The 24,233-nt window shown below is 47.5% G+C and overlaps 1 protein-coding gene across 3 annotated transcripts in view; it reads left to right on the forward strand.

Annotated features, from left to right (window-relative positions):
- The window catches only part of TTLL5 (tubulin tyrosine ligase like 5), a 207,869-nt gene extending 185,814 nt beyond the window's left edge, over nucleotides 1-22,055 (forward strand). For all 3 annotated transcript variants that reach the window (XM_054027921.1, XM_054027918.1, XM_054027920.1), the window contains one exon: nucleotides 21,461-22,055. In XM_054027921.1, coding sequence (XP_053883896.1) covers nucleotides 21,461-21,476 — 16 coding nt within the window. In that variant the 3' untranslated portion in view covers nucleotides 21,477-22,055. The remainder of the gene's footprint in view (nucleotides 1-21,460) is intronic.
- The last annotated feature ends 2,178 nt before the right edge of the window (nucleotides 22,056-24,233 follow it).

Below are 24,233 nucleotides of genomic sequence, written 5' to 3' on the forward strand. Positions count from 1 at the left end.
AGTGTGTGCTATTTCAGTGAGCAGAATAACTGGAGAGAAGTGATTGTTGCTCTTGGAAATGTGAGGGGAAGATACTTTGCCCAGTTCAACTTTAGGCCCCCCTTTTCCAGGTGCCTGAGGGACTAAGCCATTTTTCCTCCTCTCCCTCTGCAACCCAGTACCTTCTTTGTTCTGTAGCCCTTGTTTCTCTCATCATAAGGTTTGGTTATCATTTCACTTATGAGTAGTGCCCTACATGTGCCTGGCACTGACTAGAGAGACTGGAGACCTGGGCCCTGCCCTGAGGAGCATGCAGTCAAGGTCAGATACAACATGGCATGACTCTGGGCAAGAGAGAAGGGAGGTTGTTCTGAGGGACTCGTCCTAGAAGTAGAATGGATAGTAACCTGGAAAGGCAAGAGATTAAACAGGGCAGTTCCATGCACAGCCCCAGGTCAGCAAGGGAGGATGCAGGCAAAATACCCTCCCTTCCGTCTCTCAGCCTGAAAGTTCCATATGGATTCTGAAGTGTCAGAAGGAGGATTCACTCTCTGCTTGGCTCATTCAAACTCAGTTTATTAGGTCCTGACATGGAAACCTTCAGGGTAGTGAATTGGGAAGCAGCACAACCACATCCACTGGGACAAATAGGTTCAGAAGAGAATTACTTGGACAAACTCATGGAGCACCCGGGGATTGGTCCTGCTCCCTAGTGGGCAGGGCTTTGACTGACTTTTGAGTTGGAAAAGGCTATCAAAGAAGCCAGTGGAGAGATCCTTCTGCCCATTTGATTATGTGGTAGTATCTATGCAAGGTTTAGAGCTGCATCTCCCTCCTCCTTTACTGCTCGGTTGTAGAGACTGCTCCTGGATGAGTCCAGCCCTTTCTAATCTATAAGATGGGGTGAAAGAGGCACACTTGTCTGAGAAGGCCAGCCAGACACCCACATACAGAGAGTGAAATCCTGGCTCAATGGAAGTCAATGTAAAAAACTCCCATTGATGATATTGGGACCAAGATTTAAAACAGAGGCTCTAAGCCTCTTTCACGTGTCTGTCCCAATGTATGTCTCTGGGTATGTTGTAATCCCTTGGGGCAGGATGGGTCTGCAGTCACACTACCATAAACAGAGACACATGGAAAAGCTGTTTGGGTCCCTGTTGTTCCAGACATACCCACTGGGCTATTGCTGCCTTCTGATGGTTGTTAGCATAAGGGATGTGAGGGTAAAGTAGTGGGGAGGCTTCTGTGCAGAAGGAGGGAGGAACAGCCCAAGCTAAGCCATCTTTTCCATTTTCCAGGTCCTTTGGAAGTTGGCCCCCAGCTTATATTCGCCAGATCCAAATCTTTTTCCAGCCGTTCCAGATCCAGTGGCACAGTTGTAGGGCAGAGAAAGAGAAAGACAGTGCAGGCAGGGCCAGTTTAAGGTAACAGCAGCCACCTTTGGACTCCCAGCCCATACTTCTTCCTCTGTCCTCAGAGGTAACTCTGATTGCCTTGCTGGGGGTAGTAGATTTTGGGTCTCAGCAAAGAGAAGAAGAGTGAGAGAGGCAGGTAACCCAAGAGAAGGTGAGTCTGAGGTTTTGTGAAAGTGAGAAATACAGGCACTATAGAAGCTGGCAACCAATCTGCTCAGATAAGAATCCACTTGCAGGTGGTACTGCAGGTGTAAGAAAATACTAGTTCTTCTTTGAGTGCTTGCTCATGTCCATTCCATTGTAGGGATGTGTGCTCGCCACTGCACCGGTGCTGGAAGTTTTTACCCTCAGTGGTATCCATAGGGGACTGGCTCTGGCGCCCTTTGGAGTGGCGTGCATATGTGCTGGTATAAGGGTGCCGCTGGCCCCCTCCCTCCCTCCCTGAGTTCCTTCTTTCCGCCAGTGTTGGTGCTGGAACACTCCCCTTGCTCTAACAAGTGGTTTCCTTTCAGTGGTTCTTTGACCTATTTTCTTTGTAAATAGTTGTAGTTAGCTGATAGTTAGCAGTTCTCAATAGTTTAGTATACCTTAATGGTAGCTAGTCCCCTGAGGGACTTAGCCAGAGATGGGGCATGCCCTGCTCCTTGGGCATCAAGCCTTGCAATCGCTGTAAGAAGCCCATGTCAATCAGCGATCCACACAAGCTGTTTAAAATGTCTGGGTGAATCCCACATTCACGAAAAGTGTCGCATTTGCAAGGGGTTCAAGCCCCAGACCAAGCAAGAAAGAGACATTAGTCTGCACATGCTCCTCATGGAGTCAGCACTGGCACCAGCCTTGGAGCCGGCACATTCGGACTCAGTACTAAGTACCTCGGCATTGACGAGAAGTGCCCCCCGGCACTGAATTTCTCTCAGCACCAATCTCCATTGCCAATACCAGCCAAAAGGCATAAGAAACACGTGAGAAGGGGGCGCTTCCTGGGCATCCGTAAGGGCAAGGATAAAGGAGAAGTGGAGCCTAGACTGGCTCAGACTACCTTGCCATCTCTGGAACCCAGTCAGGCAGCAGCCTCACTGGTTAAACCTAGCCCGCCCCATAATCTGTCTCCTACTCTGGGGAGTGGTAGAGGCACGCGGTACCTCATGGTGCCATCCACCCCAGAAGCCTTTCAAGTGGCAAAAGACATCTTCTCCCTCCCCATGCCGCCTACTCCTTGGGAAGAGAGGCCCAAGGACCCCTTCCTCCCATCTGTTTCAAGGTGAAAGTCTTTAATGGCACCCCTACATAATTCACCCCGTGGCACCATACCCCGGCCCCATCTCACTCTCCAGTGCCATGCCAGCAACCTCCAGAGCTGCACAGACCCGCAACCAGTTGACGAATTCCCAGCACAGATCGCCGGGCTCCAGGCACCAATCCCTGGGATCCCGACGCTAGTCACCTGACCCACAATACCAGGCTGCAGAGGCACACCATCGGTTCCCGGAACTCTTGCAACAGTCACCTGGCAGGCACTGCTCACCAGAGCCTCCTTGGCGCTCTCAGGAGTTCCGGCACCGATCCTCGGAGCCTTGCCAGTTACCACTGCCCCAACACCGGTCGCCAGAGCCTCAATGCCGGTCGTCAGTCACCAGAGCATCATGGATGGTCCCCGCGCTCCCGGTGACAAAATTTGCAGATGATACAAAATTACTAAAGATAGTTAAGACCCAGGCAGACTGCGAAGAGCTACAAAAGGATTTCTCAAAACTGGGTGACTGGGCAACAAAATGGCAGATGAAATTTAATGTTGATAAATGTAAAGAAACGCACATCGGAAAGCATAATCCTAACTATACATATAAAATGATGGGGTCTAAATTAGCTGTTACCACTCAAGAAAGAGATCTTGGAGTCATTGTGGATAGTTCTCTGAAAACTTCCACTCAATGTGCAGCAACAGGCAAAAAAATGAATAGAATGCTGGGAATAATTAAGAAGGGGATAGAAAATAGGACAGAAAATATCGTGTTGCTTCTATATAAATCCATGGTACACCCACATCTTGAATACTATGTGCAGATGTGGTCACCCCATCTCAAAAAAGATATATTGGAATTGGAAAAGGTTCAGAAAAGGGCAACAAAAATTATTAGGGGTATGGAACGGCTTCCGTATGAGGAAAGATTAATAAGACTGGGACTTTTCAGCTTGGAAAAGAGACAGCTAAGGGGAGATATGATTTGAGGGCTATAAAATCATGACTGGTGTAGAGAAAGTAGATAAGGAAGTATTGTTTACTACTTCTCATAACACAAGAACTAGGGGTCACCAAATGAAATTAATAGGCAGCAGGTTTAAAACAAATAAAAGGAAGTATTTCTTCACACAATGCAGAGTCAACCTGTGGAACTCCTTGCCAGAGGATGTTGTGAAGGCCAAGACCATAACAGGGTTCAAAAAAAGAACTAGATAAATTCCTGGAGGATAGGTCCATCAATGACTGTTAGCCAGGAAGGGCAGGAATGGTGTCCCTAGTTTCTGTTTGCCAGAAACTGTGAATGAGTGACAGGGGATGGATCACTTGATGATTACCTGTTCTGTTCATTCCGTCTGGGGCACCTGGCACTGGCTACTGTCGGAAGACAGGATACTGGGCTAGATGGACCTTTGGTCTGATCCAGAAGGGCCATTCTTATGTTCTTATGAGATCCGGTTCCCCAATGGGATCTCAACCTGGTCCTCTCCAGTCTCACCAGTTCTCCTTTCGAGCCTCTCACCTTTTGCTCTCTTGCAACTGTCATGGAAGGTCACATTCCTTGTAGCCATTACCTTGGCGAGGCGACTGTTCGAGATTAAAGCCCTCACTTCAGAGCCCCCGTATACAGTATTCTACAAGGACAAGGTGCATCTGCCGCCCCATCCAGCCTTCCTGCCAAAGGTGGTGTCACAGAATGTCTTCCTCCCGGTGTTGTGTCCAAAGCCTTACACGACCAATGAGGAGAGGTGTCTGCACACTCTAGATGTCAGGCACACCCTGGCTTTCTATCTGGAGCGCACCAGGCCCTTCCGCAGATCGACTCAGCTCTTTATCACGTTAGCTGACAGGATGAAGGGCCTTCTGGTGTCCTCTCAGAGGATTTCGAATTGGATCACCATCTACATCCGTACTTGTTACGAGTTGATGCAGCCTGTGCCTCCACTGATAGTGAAGGCTCACTCTACGAGGGATCAGGCATCTTCGGCTGCCTTCCTGGCCCATGTCCCCATCCAGGACATCTGTAAAGCCGTGACGTGGTCATCGGTACACATTACCACGTATAATGCTATGCATTACGTCATCTGGGTGATGCTATGCGTTACATCATCTGGGTGATGGCAAGCCAGGGATGATGCTGGATTTGGCAGAGCTTTGCAATCGACACATCTGTGAACTCCTACCCGCCTCCGAAGGTACTGCTTGGGAGTCATCTACAATCGAATGGACATTGAGCAAGCACTCAAATCAAAAACGGTTACTCACCTTTCGTAACTGTTGTTCTTCTAGATATATTGCTCATGTCCATTCCATGATCCACCCTCCTTTCCCTCTGTCGGAGTTCCGGCAAGAAGGAACTGAGGGAGGGAGGGGGCTGGTGGTGCCCTTATACCGGCACATATGCTCACTATTCCAGAGGGCGCCAAAGCCGGTCCCCTACGGATACCACTGAGAGTATAAACTTCCGGCACTGGTGCATGTGGCGAGCACTCACACCTACAATGAAATGGACATGAGCAACACATCTCAAAGAACAGTTACAAAAGGTGAGTAACTGTTTTTTATGGATGCTGTGAGCCTGACTTGAACTCGTGATGGTGGTAGATCAGAGAGCAAGGTGAGTGTCACTTCTGCTGTGACAACACTACCCAAGGTTCTGAGCCAAGCAACAAATTCAGATTAGGAATCTTAACCTCTAGTTCATCTGATTTTCTCAGGTGTTCTACATCCGCAACTTGCTTCTCTCCCCCCTCCCCCTCCACATTGACTTTAATGGAAGTAGTGGGTGCCTCCCAACTCTGAAAATCAGACCATATGGGCAACCATTACTACATTACCAGTTCCACTGGAGAAAATCTAGTCCCTCTATATGAACCAGGTTTAGATTCACCCTGCCTTAGACTGAGGGTCCCTAGAGAAAACTATTCCTCTGCTATTTTCTCCCTAGTGGAATTTAACAACACAATATGTGCTAGCAAAGTAATCAGCCAGGATTAAGAAGAGCAATCCCACCTCCTGAGGCTGCCTGGCTGTTGCTTGCTGAGTGAATGGCCTGTGCTGAAGTTTATGGTGGGTCTGTTCAATTCCAGGAATGGCCTTTGTGGCAGGCACAGTGTTCAAGCTGGCTGTGTCCAGATGATGAAGCCACAAGGCTATTGGCTAGTCAGTTTGTTACTCAATCTGAGCCAGTCATCTCTAAGGGCCTGTTCATTCAGTAATGGTTTCCATTAAAGAAACTAACAATATCAGGCATGTGGGGCACACTCTTTGCCATATCTTAATGTTTTACTTTCCACTCCTTTGTAGAGACACAGTACTGAAATTATAAATTGTTCTGTGCCTATCTTGAGAAAAAGAGGTTTCCCTGGTGTAAAAGGTACCTCTTTTCCCCCCTGGAATTTTTAGCATCTGAATACAGGCAAGGAGGCAGGTAGCACTGCAGCACTGAGGAAAGTCTCCAGCCGGCTACAAAGTTACACACTTCTTTATTCATTATTCATCCATGCTGAAAGTGGCAACACAAGGCAGAAGTTTCAGGGAGAAGGAGAGAGGGTGAAGGGTACTATTATAAGACCATAATAGCAGTTCCTGGCCAGCTTCTCTATTACTGAGAGAGGTTTTGCAGATACTTAATCAGAAGCAAGAGTCTCAATACAGAAGAGATCTGAAAGGGCAATTTACCCTTCATTTCAACATGATGCTCAGTGTATGCCTGATGGAGGGGATGCTGCAGGGACACCTACTAAGCTGATCGGTTTTAGGGGTCAAATGGGAGTCACCCATGATCCATTTCTATCCCAGTGGGATGTTGGTGGTTTCCCCTTCATCTCTTCTCCTCATGTTTCTGTCCTGCTGCCCCCAACCTGAGAGTGTCTGAGAAAGAGAGTTTTATTTGACTTATTTTTATTGTAAAAGCTCCAAACCAAAGAACAACCATCTAGGGCTCTGAGTGTCTTGACATAAATTTATATAACACAATAATAATACGAAGAGTTACAAACAAAACTCAGTGTTGTATAAAACCAGAGCAGAGGTATGTCCAGCTCCAATTCTGACAGAAGTTGCACATTTATCAGTCAGGCTGGTTAATAACCACAGAGTATTATTCTGCTAACTCTTAGATTGGTGATGTTAGCAAGAAGTGGCTGCCAAGAGGGAATTAAAACTACATTGAGAACAGCTGGGTTGGGAGAAGTAAAGAGTAGTTGGTTTTCTGTCCTACTTTAGGGGTACTCATGGCTCCTGATTCAGGCACAAATGTCACTTCTTTCCCCTGGTCTAGGTTAAAACTTGGGCTCTGACATATAGTCTAGTTTCCTTTGATTCTGGTTCTTTGGGAAATGCTGTAGGGAAGAAGTGAGTGTTACAGTGCAGCCTGAAGTTGAAAGGGAAGGACTCTTCCTGATCTCCTTTGGGAGGGTGCCCCAGGGTCTCAGGCCAGCTGAGGAGAAAACTCTGCCTTCTGTGACTCACATCTGTATCTGGGCTTAGATAATTCTACCAGAAGGTTGTCCAATGGTGTTAATTATCTATCTACTATAGAAAATCATCTGGCTCCAGCTGTGAATATCTGTGCCCCAGAGGTATCCAGCTGCAGGGGAGGGGACTCCTGAAGGACAGTCAGTCTTTGAGATAAAATGCACCCATCTCGCTGAGGGCTTTGAATTGGATCCCTAAGTGCATGGGGAGCTAATGCTGGTTGAGGAGTACTGGCATGATATGCTGTCTTGGGCCTAATCCATTTAGGAGACAGACTGCTATCCAGTACATTATCAGTAGTTTCTTCATAAATTTCTTCTTTAGGTTGAGGAAGAGAAAAGTACAGCTGTCTAGCCTGAAGGTGAAGAATGCGTGAATCACTATGGCCAAGTGTTTTAGAAGAGTGGATGGAGTCTTCTTGCTGGCTGGTTGTGAGAGAAGGAACATTTAGTGACTATTGTTGTTTGATTCTTCAGAGTCAGTGATCAGTCTAGCTCAGCCCCAGAATTTTTCAGTTTGCAGAAAATCAATATGCAGATGGTGATTTTCTCAGGGTTTTTTTTTTTTATTATCCAGAATTATTTGATGACATTTCCCATGAATTTCATTTATGGCTTAATATATGGAGATATACCTATCTCATAGAAATGGAAGGGACCCCGACTCATCGAGTCCAGCCCCCTGCCTTCACTAGCAGGACGAAGTACTGATTTTGCCCCAGATCCCTAAGTGGCACTCTCAAGGATTGAATTCACAACCCTGGGTTTAGCAGGCCAATGCTCAAACCACTGAGCAATATGAAATTGGAGTTGAGTTGCTTAGTAGGGGTTGGCCACATAAGTCACACATGGCACTTTATCTGCTCCCTGATTGATTAAGTGTCACCTTATCATCCAGTTTCTTGTGTGCATATTCAGGGAAAATTAGTTTAAAAATTGCTTTCCTCAGGTATTCAAATGTGCAAGCTTAAAATTCACTTTACACTAGCATTTGTGCTAGTGAAAAGCTTTCAGACAAATACAAAAAGGGTGTGAACAAAACAGATGCAGATTAATTTAAAAATTATTTCACATTATGTGCCCAGGTATAGATACAGAAACTGTCCTGGAGGTGGGAGATTCTTGTATCACTAGGTAGTGGGTCCCAGTTCCTTGGGACCATAGAGGACAAGGATAGGAAATGTAGCATAAATGGTGAGGCTAGTGTGCACTAGGGTGACCAGATGAGAGGAAGAAAATATTGGGACACATGGGGGTGGGGGCGTCCACTGGTGGAGCAAAAAAAAAAAAAAAAGCCAAGTGCTGCTGGCGGAAAAGAAAAAAAAAAGGAAAAAATAAAGCCAAGTGCTGCCGGCAGAGTAAAAAAAAAAAAAAGCCGGCGGAGCGAAATATTGGTCGGGACACGGGACAAACAGCTAAAAATCGGGACAGTGTGCACAGCCTGTATCAGTCACTTGGGCATTTGCTGCAGTAAGGTGGGATTCCCAGCTGCTGCCCTTGTCCAGGATCCCTCAGCTTCTTTCAGGCTTCTCTGCAGCCTGAGGAGGCGGTGGGTTGTTGAACACCAATGTATTTATTTTTATGTTGATAACACAGCCCCCGGGGAATCTTGGCTACAGTTACAGTCAGTGTGGTGAGACCAGCTGAATCTGTCCAAATCCTTCAGCAGTAGCAGCTGGGAATAGGACTCACTCGGGTTTCCACACACTGTCGCTGATTCCTCTCCTCCATACAACTAATCCCGTTAATTCCACTCTTCATTGCCACCCTTCTAGCTCTCTCTTGTTTCTGTGACTGACTGCACATGTGGTCTTGACTTTGAAAAGTAACTTCAAATGAGCACCTCGAGTGATCTCTGCTTCAGACTGGCCTGGCTGCTCAGGGTGTGAAATACCTCATGGCACCAGCGAACTGCTTCTGATGACACCTCACCACTAACCCTAGCACAGGAATATAGTAATGCGAACACATCCCCATAAATCCTTTCAGAACAGGCTAGCTATCTGATAAACTTACTGGACTGCTTAAAGGGAGCAGTGGTCAGAACCCCAGCATCTTCCACATAGACCAAAGCTTCCCCAGCAGAACCCTCCAACCTGCGCACAGCCTGTGCCACCAATGGTTATGACATTCTGTGAGCACCTCTTTCTGCCCTGCCCATAGTGCTCCCTTCCTACAGCGCTGCCAAAGGAGGATTAGCAGGAAACATGATCTGCCCTGTATCATAGGAATTTGGAAAGAAGCAGGGCTTGATGTGGTGAAGGGAGGTGAATCCCACTGTTACGTTTCCCTTTTTGAGTAGATGGAGGACTGCTGTGATGGCAAGTATTTGGTTTCACATCTGTTCCAAGAAATATCCTCCTAAAACCATTGTCCTTTGAAGCATCCCAAAGCTATCCAGGGCCCCTCCCTCCCCTCAGTCCTCTTCCTACAATCTCAGGGCCATAGAGCAGCAGCTGACTCCCACAGGCATGAAAAGATGGCAGATGGAGAGCCAGAGTCACCGTTGATCCTGGTACAGTAGTTGTGGGATTATTGGCCCAGAGCAGTGCAGAGACTGAGCCCCTCATACCAGTGCAGAGGGACCAGAAGAGAGTGAGGTGGTAGTATAACACCTTTTCTCTTGGTCTATTTCACATTGTTGCATGGAGAAGGAGGGCAGAGTGACTCTTTGTAAGCAGACATCAGAGGCCCTAGCCATGTACATTACAATAGCTTCACAATGAACTTGGAGCTCTAAAACTAACAGCGGTGCATGATTACAATTGTTTCTGTGTTTATCCACCAATCTGAGTCGTATGGGGAACTCTCATTAATCCCAACATAATCTAAAGCTCCTTTCTGAAGGCAGCATTTTTCTAAGCCCTCCTCAGACAATGTTAACAGAATAATGTCAAACTCAGCCGTCACCTCTTGGCTAGATCTAAGGGGCTGTGCTCACGTCTAATGAAACAAAAATACACTTATTCCTAAACTCGTGAGAATGGTCTGCCTCTTGCACCTCTCGTGCCTTTGTTTTATGAGAGGAAGAAGCTGTTTCCTGTTATCTCCTGGTTGAATGCTAATGAGAGGCCAGTCCAAGCCTGGGGAGCATTTCAGGTCTTCTGAAAGCAGACATGGGGCTGGGGAAATAGGAGAGGGAGGAGGGGATGGTCTCTTAAATCAGGTCTCCTCTTTAAAGCTGACTTGGAACTTAGCCTGAATTGTAGGAGCCTAGAAGAAAACTCATAAGCCGGAGAGGTAGTGACCTCTTGTTTGAGCCTTCAGAATAAGAATGGTGTGGGGGGGCTTGTGGGGGGGAGGGTTGTCCTGCAGCTGGCTGAGCTCTGCCAGTTCTCAGTATTGAGGTGGTGGGGACTCTACCCAGGATCTCACCTTTTTGGAAATGCCCTTCAGGATCAATCGTACAAAGATTTGGAGAACTCATATGATCCCCCGGTTCTTCTTTGAGGAGTGTCCCTGTAAGTGCTCCACTTTAGGTGAATCTGCGCCCCTGTGCAGGAGCGCCACAATGGGGGGTTTGGAGACCATGGCCCCATCATTTTTAAAAGTGGGAGGGCACTTTTTACCAGTTGTGAGGGGGAGGGGAGCGGAGAGGAGCGAGCGGGGGGGCGGGGTCTTGGGAAGAAGAGGCAGCGCGTGAGCAGGGCCTCAGGGGAAGAGGCAGCACAGGGGTGGGGCCTTGGGGAATGGGTGGCACGAGGGCAGGGGCTCAGGGAGAAGGGGCAGCGTAGGAGTGGGCCTCAGAGGAAGGGATGGCATGGGGAGCAGGGCCACAGTTCAGGCACCACTGCCTCCCTCCTTTTAGGGAGCTTCCTCTGCTCCTGCCCCTGTGCTTGTAATTGGAGATTTTTGGTAGAAGTACCTGGTTGGGTCACGCATGCACTTTCCCCATCTCGCACCACTTCTGGCGGTTACATAGCATTGTGCGACCAAATCCCTGCGCCCTCCGTTCCTTCTCTGCTGCCCTCAGCTTGAGATGGAGTACTTGGCAGCGCCTCTGAACTTTCTCTTTAGTCTAGTTCTAACTTTAGGGTACCAGTTCATAACCCAGTTAATTAGTTAGTTCATAGTTAACTACTCTACCTCTTCCCCATTTATTTTTCTTTTCTTAACAAAAGATTCTTATCTTAGGAGTTTTAGTTCTAGTTATTAGTATACCCTTTAGCATAGTATAGTTACTCTCCCTCCCGGGAGAAACCCTATTCTAAGCGGCCTGGTCAGTTCCCTGGGGTTTAAATGTTATCTTACTTGCTGGCTGTCAATCACGGTCTTGGACAGGCATTCACAGTGTGTCCGCTCTCTTGGTGAGACACGGATTTCACAAAAGTGCTCCCACTGCCACAATTTAAAAGCCTATGCCAGGAAGGCAAGAGACCTACAGTTAAAACTCATCATGATGGAGAAGTCTCTGTGCCCGGCATCCAGTCCTGGATCACAGACCCTTCTTGGACAACAATCTCCAATGACAGTGTTGGAAAGAGGTTCCCCACTACCCTCTCAGAGGAAGGAGCACCTCCCCCCAAAAGGCAACAAAGAAACGGGCTCTCACATCACTATCACAAGAACCTGCCAAAAAGAGAGATTTCCCGACCTGTCAGACCACGTCAGTACCAACTGCACCGAGAGCCATCCACCTTGGAAGTAGCAGGACCATCTGGTACCATGGCTATTGCGCAAGCAAAAGATCTTAAACGGGTTGGCTCGGAAAAAGGCAAAAAGGGAAACCTACCTTCCCTACCTTGGTATTGCCGGAGCCGCTCAAACATGCGGCACTATAGTCTATGCCCGGCACTGACAACTGCGGTAAAGGCATTGGTATTGCCAACAACATCCTCCTCGGTACTGATGTTCTTGGTACTGCAGCAGTTTCTCTGCCATAAAGTTCTGGTCTCCTCAGCACCGACCTTACTCCATCACATATGGTACTGTGCCAACATATCACACCGCCCAGATCAGCTCCTCCTTTATCCAGCGATGAGGATGATGATGATGAAGGGGAAATCTACTCCTTCTATCACTCCTTGCCTATCCACACAGCTACCAGACCAGGTCCACCAGAACACCAGGAATACCACTCCAGAGCTGAAACTCAAGGATGGTATGGATGCCGCCACCTATGCCATTTCCACCACAGTGGCCTTACTGGGATCCAGTATTGCCAACAGTATCCTAAGCCTCCCAGTCCACACAGGGAGAGGTCAAGGCATGGTAATGTGCAGGACATCATGGCTGCAATCCTCAGGAATTCTGAAAGATGTCCAAATAGACAAATTCATGGAGGATAGGTCCATCAGTGGTATTAGCCAGGATTGGCAGGGATGGTGTCCCTAGCCTCTGTTTGCCAGAAGCTGGGAATGGGTGACAGGAGATGGATCACTTGATGATTACCTGTTCTGTTCATTCCTTCTGAAGCACCTGGCATTGGCCACTGTTGGAAGACAGGATACTGGGCTAGATGGACCTTTGGTCTGACCCAGTATGGCCGTTCTTATGTTATGTTCTTAAGTAAAAGTGGAAGATCTTCCATTCTACAGAGAAAAACTTTTCTCTGCCAAAACCAACGAGATCCTCCCCTTGATGAAAGATTCCCAAGTGACTCTCCATACACTCGGGATATATACACCTGCGATGAAACAGAGACATTACCAGCCATATCAACGCAGCAGAGACACCTTGTTCCCACACAAACAGCAATGACTATACGGCCCCTAAAGGCACAGACAAAGGTCACAGAGACATAGAGCATTTCAAACCCAGTCCTCTACGTCATAATCCACATCAGTCAACCAACAATTTTAAAAATTTGGTTGAGGGTCTGAATGATCTCCCTCACTTGACAGCGCGAATACTAAACAGGTCTTTGGCCACCGATTACTCCTTTTTTACCATGTCTGGGCATCAGTCACTATGAACCAATGAGTTTTAGAGATCATAAGATCAGGCTATGCCATCCCTTTCACCTCCTGCCCACACACCTTACTGCCCTCCCCATCCCTCTTCAGGGACCTTTCTCATGAGCATCTACTACAACAAAAAGTAAACCATCTTCTACAGTTAGGTGCCGTGGAACTAGTTCCTACACAAGGGGAGGGGATTCTACTCCTATTACTTCTTAACCCAGAAGAAAAACGGAGGATGGAGACCCATTCTAGATCTCAGAAAGTTCAACAAGTTTGTACGAGCCCCAGATTCAAGATGGTCACAATGACCACAGTAATACCAGCACTGGAAAGGGGGGACTGGTTCTCAACCCTACACCTACTTCCACATCACCATACATCCTGCTCACAGAAGGTTCCTCCGGTTCACAGTGGGAAGTGATCACTACCAATACAGAGTTCTACCATTTGGCCTTTCCATTGCACCGAGAATCTTCTCAAACCCTTGTGGTAGTGGCAACACATTTGCACAAACAAGGGATTATAATATTTCCATATCTGGACGACTGCCTACTCAAAGGCCCCACTTGATCAGAAACAATCGACATCATTAGGGTTACAGATAAATGAATAAAAATCAATCCTATTTCCGGTACAACAACTGGACTTCATCAGAGCCCACCTAGACGCCATAGAGGCCAGGGCATCATTACCGATTTAACAGATTCATGACACTGACCAACCTTATCTCAGTAGTCATGAACAGGCCACAGATATTGTAACATACCTGCTTAGAGCTATTGAGTCATATGGTGGCCACCACTTTCGTTGTAGGACACGCACGACTGCACTACAAGGCTGATTACATTCTGTGTATGTACCAAACAAACACAGCTTGAACAGGAGCCTCACAATGCCACCAAAAATCAAGGAATTCCTACACTGGTGGACTCAACCAGACAATGTATGTACAGGGGTCCTCTTTCACCAGGATCCAGCAGCCATGCTAATTACAACATATGCCTTGATTGGCTGGGGCACCCACCTGGATCAGCATACAATTCAAGGGAGATGGTCTTCTATGCAGACTCAATTACACATCAACCTCCTCAAACTATGCGCGGTTCACAACGCCTGTCTTCACTTCCTCCCATTGATAAAGAACGAAACACTACACATGATGACCGAAAACATCACTTGCATGTTCTATATAAATTGACAGGGAGGATCCCGCTCTCACTCCCTATGCACAAAGGCCATAAAGTTTTGGAATTGATGCATAAACCACAACATACACATTTCAGCATCCTACCTCCCCAGTTACCAGAACACGACAGTAGACATATTGAGCAGACAATTTCCCCAGTATCACGAATGGGAACTGAACAACAGAGTCTCACAATCCATATTTCAATGATGGGACTATCCAAAAGACAGTAGCTCAGTCAAAAGACACAGCTGAGTCTACAGATAAACAAACAAAAATCAACATTCACATCCATGCAGAGACTGGAATTCATCTGCAGTCCACAATATATGTTCACACCTCCTACCTTTGATCAAGGACAAGGCTATAAAAGTGCTGACAGACAATGCTACTTGTATGTTTTTTATAAAACACCAAGGAGGGGCACAGTCACACTCCCTGTGCACAGAAGCGATGCAACTATGGAATTGGTGCATCCGCTACATCGACATCTCAACCTCTTACCTACCAGGATGTCAAAACACCACAGCAGATGCACTGAGCAGAAAATTTTCCCAGGACCATGAGTGGGAAATGAACACCAGGGTACTTCAGAACATATTCAGATGCTAGGGGTTCCCAACTATAGATCTTTGCTACAAACCAGCCAAGTGCCCTTACTTCTCCTCCAGAGTGGGACTGAGACCATGATCTCTCGGTGATGCTTTTCTCCTCAGATGGGATACACATCTACTATATGCTTTCCCTCCAACCTCTCTCCTAGCCAGGATCATACACAAGATAAGAACCAACAACTCCAAAGTCATCTTGATAGCCTCCATGTGGCCAAGGCAAACATGGTTTCCTTACCTCCTGAAGATGGCTGTGTGCCACCACACACTCTTCCACTTCTACCTTATGTCCTGTCTCTGGGTGTGGTCTGGGTCTACCAGCCGAACCTAGCAAGACTCCACCTGAAGGCATGGCTACTCCATGGTTCCAAGACAATGAAATGACTGTTAGGAGGAGATAAGGGACATTCTTTTAAACAGCAGAAGGTCTACTACGTAGTATATCTACCTTCACAAATGGAAGAGATTCTATATATGATGGCAGTATAGATAAACAATGGCAACTACCTCTCCTTTAACAGTGGTATTGGATTACATAGTGGAACTCAAGAAATTGGGTTTCTCGATGAACTCCATCAGAGTACACCTTGGGCAGTCACAGCATTCCACCACAAAGTGGACGAGTTCTCAATGTTCGCCCACCCTACCATTAAACATTCTCTCTAGGGTCTTTGTAACCTCTATGCAGAAATACGAGCCCCCACTCCATCATGGGACCTCAATCTGGTGCTGCAATGCCTTATGGGGCCCCCTTTTGAACCATTAGCAACATGCTCACTTCTCTACCTCTTGATGAAGGCGGCCTTCCTTGTCACTATCACATCCACCCAACGAGTGGGAGAACTGGAGGGCTTCATGGCACATCCCCCATACACAATATTTTTCAAAAATAAAGTTACCCTATGACCACACCCCAAGTTTCTACCTAAAATAGTTTAATTGGTCATTTGACTCATCCCATTCATCTCCCATCGTTTCCCCCCAAAATTCATGGGAACAAACAAGAAGCAACACTTCATACCCTAGACACCCATAGGGCACTAGCTTTTTACACTGAGAGGACAAAGTCTTTCAGAAAGTCACCAAAGTTATTTCTTCCATCAAAGAACGATCTAAGGGAGATACCAGACCCAAACAAAGGCTGTCAAAATGGATCCCCGGCTGCATTGACTTTTGCTATTGCCATCATCAGATACAACCCCAACCAGGGACCCACACTCATTCTATCAGAACACTGTCAACCTCAATAGCCTTCCTCAATAATGTGCCTATAATGGACATCTGCAAAGCGGCCATCTGGGCAACAGTCCATACGTTCACACAACACTATGCCATAGAGCAACACTTGGCATCAGATGTTGTACTTGGACTTACAGTTTTATCAACTGCCATGCAACGCCAAAGCCCCTCCCTTCCACAGAGGGGCACTGCTGTACAGTCACCTAAAGTGGAGCACCCACAGGGACACTCCTCAATGAAGAAGAGAAGATTACTCATCTTGTGCAGTAACTGAGGTTCTTCGAGATGCTTGTTCCTGTGGGTGCTTCACTACTCTCCTTCCTCTCCTCTACTTTGGAGTTTTTTCGCACTAGAGGCTCTGCAGTAGAGAAGGAATCTAGGGAGGGTTGGTCACACAGCGCTACATAACGGTCTGAGGCGGTGCAAGATGAAGACCATGCATGTGTGACCCAACCAGGCACTGTTACTAAAAATCTACAATTACAAGTGCAGGAGCAGAGAATCACCTAAAGTGGAGTGCCCACAGGGACAACCATCTCAAAGAACCTCAGTTACTGCACAGGGTGAGTAACCTTCTCTTACTTCTACTGTATTGTACGTGGTCCTTTGGTACCTTGCTATCAATACAGGAATTGACTCTGCCCCTCCACTGGATGTCTTTTTGTGGCATTGATTTACTCTTGGTTTGCAGGAGAGAAATATAGGCCAAAAAATTAGGGTGAATAGATTGAGAGTTTGGCAAGACTCATGGAAATTGAATGGGGGGAAGGACAGAGCCAGAGCAGGGAAAAGCAACTACAGCAAACAACCTGGGGAGTGGGGAGATGAATAAGGGGAAACAGATCTGGGTTTATACAGAGCACAAGAATTTTGTAGTTGTGATAAATGAAGCGCGGGGGCTCCCTTTTATGGACACCCAGCTAGCCAGTTAGCTATAAAATCCCTGTTAGTAACTGTTCTCTACTTGCTTTACCTGTAAAAGGTTAAAAAAAGCCCATAGGTAAAAAGGAGGGAATGGGCACCTGACCAAAAGAGCCAATGGGAGGTGTAGAACTTTTTAAAATTGGGGGAAAACTTCCCCTTTCTCTGTCTGTTGCTGTTCTCTGGAGAGAGGGGACTAAGTAGGGATAGGACTGAAACTATGCTGTAAAAAGCTTTAAACCAGGTATGAAAAATCATCAAATCATACCTAGAACTACTCATGAACCCCAGATATGTAGGTAGATCAGGAATGTCTAGGAAGATGCAATTGGGGTTACAGGTCTGTCTCATCTTACGCTGGGGTTACGTTCCGCAGTCAGTGCCTAAAGCGAAAATTGCGTATAGTCAAAATTACATTGAGTGTAATGGCGGGCGGAATCGCCCGCACTACAGAAACAGTATTTAAATTGTTATTTTTCTCTTTTTTTTTGTTTTGTTTTTGCCGACCGCATAAAGCTGAATTCGCACATGTTAAATGCGCCTAAGATGCGACAGACCTGTATTTTCTTTTATTGCTTATTGGCATGTGGACTCCTCTGTGCTAACCCCCAAATGCTTTTGTTTTGCTTGTAACCTTTATGCTGAACCTCAAGAGAGCTATTTTGATGCTTAATTTTTGTAATTGTTTTTTAAGACCTAGCGAAAAGACTAAGTTCCAGATGTATTTTCTTTCTTTTTGTTTTTAATAAAATTTACCTTTTTTAAGAACAGGATTGGGTTTTTGTGTCCTAAGAGGTTTGTGCATATGTTGTTTAATTAGCTGTTGGCAACTGCAGGTTTCCTTTGTTTTCTTTCTCAGCTCTTCCCCAGAGGGGGTGTGTGTGTGAAAGAGCTTGATGGTACCTGACAGGAAGGAATTCCCAAGTGCGCCTTCCTGGGTTCTAAAAAGTGGTGGTGGCAGCATCTCTGACCATCCAAGGTCAGAGAAAAGCTATAACCTTGGGAGTTTAATACCAGCCTGGAGTGGCCAGTATTAATTTTTAGAATCCTTACAGGCCCTCACCTACTGCACTCGAAGTGCCAGAGTGGGGGTGAATAAGGGGAAACAGATCTGGGTTTATCCAGAGCACAAGGACTTGGTAGTGGTGTTGGATGGGAAGGTAAATCTCTGTCTTCTCTGTGGCATGGGGCAGACAGTAGGGGTCACACAGGCCTCCCCAAGCCTGTCTCTCCTTCCTAGTGAGGCTGCTAGGGTGACCAGACGTCCCAATTTTATCGGGACTGTCCCGATATTTCCTTGTTTGTCCCACGTCCCGACCGATGTGCAGTCGGGACACTGGACAAACAAGGAAATGCTCCAGAGCCCAGAAGTGCTCGCGCCCCCCACCCCCCGCCCCGCCCCAACTCCAGCCCCTCCTCCCCCCATTGGCTCCCTCCCCGTATCCCCGCCTCTTCCCCAGGCTCGCCCTTCCTCCTCCCTCCACAAGCGCTGGAGGGAGGCCGCGAAGACGCAGGGGAAGCGCGGGGCCGGGGTGGGTGAGAGTCCGGCCTGGCCCTGAGCAGGCAGGACTCAGTTGGGTGGTAGGTAGAGGAGGGGGCAGCCCGCGGTGTCAGGCGGCGGCTGTTCTCCCCACATGGGCAGTGGGACTTGGGAGCAGCCGCTGCTGCAGCTCCCACTGCCGCGGGGGGAGGAAGCGGCCGATGGCCAAGCTCAGTGGCTGTGGCTCTGGCGCCCGCGAACCCCCCCAAGCCCGGACCTGCTGCGGGGACCCAGCAGCGCACACGCTGAGCCCAGCCACTGGCCAGTCATGTCTGGGCTGCTGCCCAGCTGGTGCTATCCTGCGGCGGCCCTGGGGCGGAGGCATCGGCAGCCCAGCCCCATTCGTTCCCCTGCAGGACCCGAGCGGGACGGGGGGGCTGGGGCTTGCTGCCCCCACTCCGGGGCCGCCGCGGGATTGCACCAACTGGGCAGCGAGCCCAGACGTGACTGGCCAGGGGCTGAGCGCAGCGTGCGCGCTGCTGGGTCCCCACAGCAGGCCCAGGCTCGGGGGGTTCCGGCCCAGGCTCGGGGGGTTCCGGCCCAGGCGCCAGAGCCGCAGCCGCAGCCACCGAGCTTGGCCATCGGCTGCTTCCTCCCCCCCGCGGCAGTGGGAGCTGCAGCAGCGGCTGCTCCCGAGTCCCGCTGCCCAGGGGGGGAGAACAGCCGCCGCCTGGCCCCGTGGGCTGCCCCCCTACTCTCCCTACCGCCTGACTGAGTCCTGCCTGCTTGGGGCCAGGCCGGACTCTCACTCACCCCGGCCCTGCGCTTCCCCTGCATCTCCGGGGCCTCCCTCCAGCGCTTGTGGAGGAAGGGTTTTTTTGTTTGTTTGTTTGTTTGCCCCCCTCCTCCCCCCCCCGCCACGCATCACCCTCCCTCCCTCCCCCCGCGTCCCGATATTTGCTTGGGTGACCTAGAGGCTACTCACCAGCCTTTTCATGCAGGGAGATTTCATTAAAATGGTTGCAGCTGTGGGCAGCCCATTTGTGTTACACACCCAGGTAGGGTTTTGTGACATGGTGCTGTTGCTTTTTTGAGCCTACATAGTCCAAATTGGACTTGTGCCCAGAAAAGGTGGGGAAGGGGGCCAGGTTGGTCTTCATTTGTCAGCTGTCCCTGTTTGCTAATGTCATCCACTCTAGGATATATATTGTCTATCAATTTACCTCCTTTCGGACTCAAGCTGTATGTTACCAAGGGAAGCATGGGCAACACTGTAGGATTGGAAAGTCCCTCTGCATGGAGCCAAGAGAGAAGAGTTTCTAGAGTTATCAGCCCATGTAGGAAGGAGCAAGGTCTTGTGTTTAAGACTAGAATTCAAGAGATTTGTTTTCCTAGCTCTGCCACAGACTCACTGTGTTATCTCAGGCAAATCACATGGCCTTTGTGCTTCAGTGCCCTATCCGTGAAATGGAGATGCAACTTCCTTGTTGCACAGAAGTGCTCTGAGGATAAATTCATTAATATTTATGAAGTGCTCAGATGTTACAATCATGGAGAACATAGTAGTACCTGGATAGATAGCCAGACTGACATGTTCTGTGGAAGATAAGGGGATTCAGTCTATTATACATGGTGACTCAGTCCCATGAATCTTTTGAGCAAAGAGACTCAATCATCATAGTCTGGGGATTGAGACAATCTAATTCCAAGCCTATTTCTAAGGTTCCTTTGGCTAACAAGAAATCTGTCCCTCTTTGTCACCCAGCACCCATTTGAGGATGGTGAACAGACCAGCAACAGCCTGAAAGGGGTATGCCCCATGGATTTACTTAGATTGTTTAATATTTGTATTGCAGTAGTGCCCAGCGGCCACTCTGAAGAAAGGGACTCATCAATTTCCACATATGCCTAGGAATGCCCCTCCCTGCATGAGCCTTCAAGACATCCAGGAACAAAGAACTCATGAAATATGAGCTCACATTAGTGTGTGTGGAAGGGCCATCTTGTGTTACAGGGTTACGTGCGAAAAGAGAGGCAAGGGAGTCTCTGTGGAGCAGGAGGATGAGTGGCAAAGTTGGATGGATGGCTTGTGTGACTTCATTTCCCTTCCATTGCACTGACATTAATATAGCAGGTGAATACAGAGGGACAATAGGATGCTGGATGCAGATTTCTAGACCAGTAACCAGTCCAAGTGCACATGATTGGCATTCTGGTTCCAAATGCATTTATTTTTAATAAACACAGCTCCCAACAAGTGTTGTTCAAGTCTAGGAGCAAACTGATTTCCTAAATATACAGGAAAAGCTTTGCCCACCTGAATAACCAAAAAACATGACCTATTCAAAACAAACATGGTGCATTGCTAGGCCTTCTGGATTTTTTTTTTTAATGAACATCAAATAATTTTTTTTTAAGTAAAAGAAGTGAAGATGACATCAGAATGGAGTTTAGTCCTGAGCTCTGCATTTTCCCATTTTGATAGGTTTAAGGCAAAACTCTGAACAGTGGGAAGGAAAAAATCCTTTCCCATCCCCCAAATTATTCATTCAGAGAGCTCACCCCCTGTAGCAACGAGCCCCTCAGCTCCTTCTTTTGGGGGGCTAGAGGTTCCTGACCAGCAAGCAAAGAAGCAAAAGACACAGAATGGAAGAGACCAAATATACTGAAGAGGAAAAAGAAGACTCAGTAGCATGGCTGTTGAAGGATGTTGTGAGGAGCAGATGGGTCAGGCGGAGAGCCAGTCATAAGCAGCTGAAGGGGTAGTTATTATCCAGGGGATGGTGAGAAGTATTTATAGCTTTTAAGCTGTTAGCTCATTCAGACAGGCTTAGCATATTGATCTATGCATTTGTGTGTAGCTCTCGTGTGGTTTGCAGTCTAACAGGGAGTTCCAAATTTCTAGTGCTAATTACTCCTGCATCCACTGGGTCAGTGCAGTGGTGTTTTACACTCTGAATGCCCCTTTGAGGTCACTCACAGGCTTTGCTTTGTGTCTTTTCCAGCTCCTACTTGCAGTGATGGATTAACTCTGAGCACCAGGTGAGAAGCCCAGTGCACCGCTCCTGAGTGCGAGGCAAGGGATGAAGCAGCAGTGACTGCTCATCACACCACCATTCCTTTAACACCCAGATGAGGTTGACAGTGAGGCCCTGCTGCACATTCCAAAGAACTCTCTGAGGAGAGGAGAGAAGTTACGTGTCTGTGGGAACTGGTGGTAAGGCTCCGAGCTGAGGGGCACCATTCCCTCTCAGAGCTTCTGCTGCTGAGCCCCCAGGATTCCTTCTCCTCTCCCACACCTCCTTCCACCCACCAGCCATAGAGACACTCACATAAGACAGGTCCTCTAGCTGTTTGCATAGTGCTTCCCAAGGTCTAAGTTTGAACATGAAGCCTCATCCACTCAGCCATTTCAGCCCATCCTAGTTCTGTAACAGACACAGTTCTCTGTCCTCTATGAGCATTGCTCACACCACATGACAACCAATGACAGAAGACAAACAGACCATGTGATGAGAGACATCCTCATTGGCTGCCGTCTTGAATTTTGGCAGGAAGCCATGGAAATACTCAGTTTGAATAAAGTAATTTCATTTTGTTTGTATGGTTTATATTTTCAGTTATTTTAAAATCTGACTGTAATGTCATGTTGTTTCATTGCTGGAGGTTTGTATTTGGTGTGGCTTATTTTTGTATTTTGCTTTCTCCTCCCATTTATTTCTGCTTTCTAAACTTTTTCATGATTGGCTGATGTTTCTAGAACCAGACCTGAAGCCCAAGGGACAGGTGGCTTCTATCAGCTGCCGCAGTGGCTTGTTGCACCACTCCAGTCAAAGTTTGGCTAGTGCTATGAAGATAACTCTGCCTGCATTAGAGGAGTGCATCAGCAGCTGGAGATTGCATAGGGTTGAAAACCCACTGCTCCCTAAAATGCAGAGCAAATATCTTCAGGCCCTGCTCAGTCTCTAGGTTCATTAAATAACCAACAAGATTTTCACATATTTTCCATTCTTTCTCCTGTCAAACAGCCAAATGGAACAATTATAACAGACCATGTTCCCAAGCAACACACAGGCTCCTACTGTTTATATTGGACCCCACACTGAACAGGCTGCTAGGATCTGATCTCTCTTCTTCCCGGTTACATTTGCCTCCCTATCATTCCTGCGGTACACACTGCAGTTCCAGTAATCAGTGCTACTAGGGCCTCCTCAGGTGACTGGCAGACAAGTGATGGACAGGATGAAGGATATATCAGAAGAAAGAAGTCTTCCTGGTACTTGGGGTCCCTGCTGCTAGTGCTCTCAGGACCTGGTTTCCACTCTGCCTTAGTGAGGAGAGGTTGCTGATGTTCACCCCTCAGGCAATGCCTGGAAAAATGGAAAAACAAAGATAAGTAAGAGGGTCCACATCAACTGCTGTATCTGCAATGGCCACTGGCAGCAGCGGATGGCATGTGCCGGTAATGTGTGAAAACAGACTTCCAGCTCCCATATCAACTGGCTGCAGAGTCTAATAGTGCAAGTGACCCTTCCCTCCTCTGCCTGTTTAATTTCTGATTAGAAGCTAGCAGGCTACCTCAGTTAGGCCTCAGGGAAATCAGAATCTCTACAGCTTCCCTGCCACTCACCCTAACCATAGAGGTTAATCCTCTACTAAACACCACAAGAGCAAGAAGCCCTCTCACAAAGAAAGCAGAGAGCCCAGCTCTCAGGTAAGGAAGCCTGACTGATCTTCCTTCCCTGAGAAGCCAAAGAGAAATCCAAGTCCATCTCCCCTGGAGTCTCTGTGGAGGAGGAGAAAGTTCTTCATCCTTTCAGTCAGATTCTGACTTTGAAATTGCCTCTCTGAGGAGTTTTAATGCATAGTACATGAGCCACAGAACTGGAGGTGGTGGTCAAGGCTCTGAGCTGGTTATATTCAGTGACTCAGATAGACTCCCTAAGGGGAAGAGTAATATCTGGGCCTCCTCACTAAAAATCCATGCCAAGAGTGCAGTGTTCTCTAAGAAGAATGATGTTCCTTGGGAAGGGGCAACTTCTATATCTGACCTGTTCAGACAAAAAATGGAATTGGCCTTAAAGAAAGCAAAGAAAAGACAGGCTCCTAAGCTCAGTACACTTCTGCCCCAAAGCCAACAAACTTCTTTAGCGGAACATAACACCTTTACTGACCTAATTTCCACAGCTTGGATACTACAATAGCTACCAAAGGGAAGGAGTAAGTCCTTGGGCAAATCCTTATACTAACAAATCAAGTTACTGACTTCCTGCAGCCATGTCCTCAGTTTCCTTTGGAGATAGAATTAACTAGTTCCTCAGACAGGGAAAATACCAGACAAATGAGTTCCTTCCATCATTTACAGCGGTTAACAGAATTTGCCTCACTTTCCTCAGGCTCAAGAAACGTTCTGTCCTTATGCCTCTGATCTTTCAAAAAGGAGATGATGTAAGCAAATGTACCCAGCACCTCTCAGATGTTTGTGGCAATCTTCCTGTCTGTTAAGGACAGTTAAATGAAAGCATTTTCTCTCTTGTTTCTAGTACCAGAAATTCAAGATGGAATCTCTTTGGCCTAATATCAGCTGGAGAATTCTTAGCATCTACAGACATGCAAAACTCATGTCTCCATATACCTATCACAAGTATCTCATGAGAAATACCTAAGAATGAAAATAGCAGCTGGTGCTGCCATAAATTGTGGCTCTGCAAATGTTCACAAAGATTCTGATTGTAGCCAACTAATGATGCTGGGTTGAAGGCAGTTGGAATTAGTAAA

This window comes from Malaclemys terrapin, chromosome 4 (genome assembly GCF_027887155.1).
Source record: "Malaclemys terrapin pileata isolate rMalTer1 chromosome 4, rMalTer1.hap1, whole genome shotgun sequence".
Classification (NCBI taxonomy): Eukaryota; Metazoa; Chordata; order Testudines; family Emydidae; genus Malaclemys; species Malaclemys terrapin.